At 29.4% G+C, this 2,462-nt stretch overlaps 1 protein-coding gene across 1 annotated transcript; it reads right to left on the bottom strand.

Annotated features, from left to right (window-relative positions):
* Nucleotides 1-640: 640 nt before the first annotated feature.
* LOC114399473 lies at nucleotides 641-1,519 on the bottom strand. The gene has a single exon (XM_028361674.1). The coding sequence runs from the start codon at nucleotides 1,384-1,386 to the stop codon at nucleotides 991-993; it is 396 nt and encodes a 131-aa protein (XP_028217475.1). The 5' UTR covers nucleotides 1,387-1,519; the 3' UTR covers nucleotides 641-990.
* Nucleotides 1,520-2,462: the final 943 nt, after the last annotated feature.

The following is a 2,462-nucleotide window of genomic DNA, read 5'->3' as shown; positions in this document are numbered from 1 at the left end:
TAGCCTATATTTATACCTTAAATGTTTTTTTCCCTACAATAACAATACCGAAATTTAATTTTGAATCTAAAACTTTGTGCAACCTACTTAAATTCTATATTACTCGATTAATTCTAGTGGGTTATAATTGTAATTAAAGAACATAAAAAATTACTATTCAAATTATCAAGAAAATATTATAATTGTAATTAAAGAACATAAAAAGTATACCAAAAAACTACATTTATGTTTAAGTTATATGCACTTTTGTTTACTATGTTTAACTATTACAGATTTTCAGTATTAGAATCACTTGCTACCAAGTTTAATTTTCTAATGGTGTGTCATCCAAATCGAACAGTGTAAGTATCAAATTCAAGCTCGATGTGTTACTACTTACTAGCCTAATTGCTGCTGAAAGAAAAGAAGACTCAACATACTGAAAAAAGATTAAAAAAACAAAAATTGACTTAATTTGGAAACGGGTAGATTATATTTGCCCCTAATCAATGTTTAAATCAAACAAAAAGTGGCTTTAAAATTCCCTTAAAACTCCAAATTAACACACAAAAAAACCCAATTAAGGGCTTAATTATAAAATTCGAATTTTGTTTTTGGCATGATGAAAGATTGAACAAACATCATCACCATCCAATGTCAATGATAATGCTAAAGACACCAAAAAATAGAAAATTGAAAAAAAAATGGTTACATTACATGCATTGGATTTTCTCTACAAATTCTGAAATCCCCACCAGACCTTTTTTCCCTTCTTCATTTCCCCCATTCAAATTTCTCTTCTACAAAAGTCCCTCCCTACCCAAATCTAACAAAATAAAAGTCATAACTCCTCCCCCCCAAAAAAAAACACTAGACCAAAGATCTTTTCTTTTTTTTTCTTCATTAATGAAAGGACAAAAGTCACAAAACAAAACATTTAAGAAGAAACACAAAAAGAATAATAATAATAATAATAATAAGATGAAGAAGAAGAAGAAGAGAGTGAAAAAGCTATGTAAACAAGACACCATCTTCATGTTCATTCTCATCTTGGGTGGTGTCGTTGTTGTTTCCATAATACTCAATGAGTTTCTGGAGAACCACGACGCGCGTCCGCAGCAACACGATGTACTCTGCGGTTTCCTTGAACAGCTGGTCGGGTTTCACCGCTTCTTCTTCTCCATCGTGGGTTGTTGTTGTTGTTGTTGTTGTGGGGATTAAGTTCTTCAAAGCCTCAAGCTTTTCACAAAGCTTATTATTATTGTTGTTGTTGCTGCACTTTCTGTGCACAATTGTGGTGGTGCTTTTTGGGTGGTTGTGCTGTGGGTGTCTTCTTCTCCTTCTTGTTATTCTCTTTGTGGCTCTCTTGAGGGAGAGTTTGTAACTGTGCTTTGTGATTGTTGTCATGGCAACAACAACAACAACAACTGAAGAGAAGAAGAAACAAAAAAATGTGTAGTGGGTTTGTTTTGGTTTGGTTTTGGAGGTGTTGTGAATTTCTGGGTTACACTGTCTGGGGTGTGAATGTGATCAGAGAAGAGAGGGTTCTGGGTTTAAGTAATGGGGATTCAAGAGTTTGCCACTTGATGGTGTTGGTTACTACGGAAATGCCACTTTCCTTTTTGTTATAAAAAAATAAATCATTTTTCTTGTGTCATATTTCTTGATATAATATAATGTAAGGTCTTAGGTTTACAAGTACAAAAATAATATAATGAGAAAAATTATGTTTGATTTTTATCATTTTTGTAAAAAAAAAAAATTGAATGAGAATAGTCGTGCATTGCAAATTAACTTTTTCTTTGATCCTGTGAATGGGAGAAACTCTAATAATTAGTGATCACGAAAAAAATATTTCTTGAGATATTATGTGAAAAACAAAAAAACGTCACATGTGAAATGATCATGTGCCAATAAAAGATAGAATAAGTAACAATAGGTGTCAAACTTTTTGTAGTTACTTCATATGATAATTTTATATAAAATACAAATTTAATCAATTCAACAGTTAAATCATTCGATGTTAATATTTTAAAAATTTTACATATCAAGTCTCTCTGGTGTAAAAATATACTATATTTATTTCTTATAAAAAAAAGACTAGAGGTAATAGTAGTTAAGTGTGTTTAAAAATTATACTTAAGAAATGATTAATCATAAACAGTTAAATTAAACTGATTTTTTTTATCATCTTACCTTTTTTTACATTTTTTTATGCAATACTAATCTTAATTGAAGTGTTGAAATTGCAATAATAATTAGTTGATAGATTTTGAGTTTGAATCATATGAATAAAAAATATAAAAAAATTCATTAAAAATTAATTATCAATAAAGTTGATAGATATTTTCTTCTTATAACATAATAAAAATAATAATAAATATTTATTAATTTTTCACATGTAACATTCTCATGTCTCTACTTGCTGATTGGTCAGGGAAGGGATAGAATACAGTCACAAAAATTTCACACATGTTTTTAGC

Source organism: Glycine soja, chromosome 19 (assembly GCF_004193775.1).
Source record: "Glycine soja cultivar W05 chromosome 19, ASM419377v2, whole genome shotgun sequence".
Lineage (NCBI taxonomy): Eukaryota > Viridiplantae > Streptophyta > Magnoliopsida > Fabales > Fabaceae > Glycine > Glycine soja.
The sequence above is the reverse complement of the archived record's forward strand: the minus strand, read 5'-3'. Positions and strand labels throughout refer to the sequence as shown.

What these genes read in the sequence shown, in the direction of transcription:
- LOC114399473 (XM_028361674.1), bottom strand. Translation starts at nt 1,386, where the DNA reads ATGACAACAATCACAAAGCACAGTTACAAACTCTCCCTCAAGAGAGCC.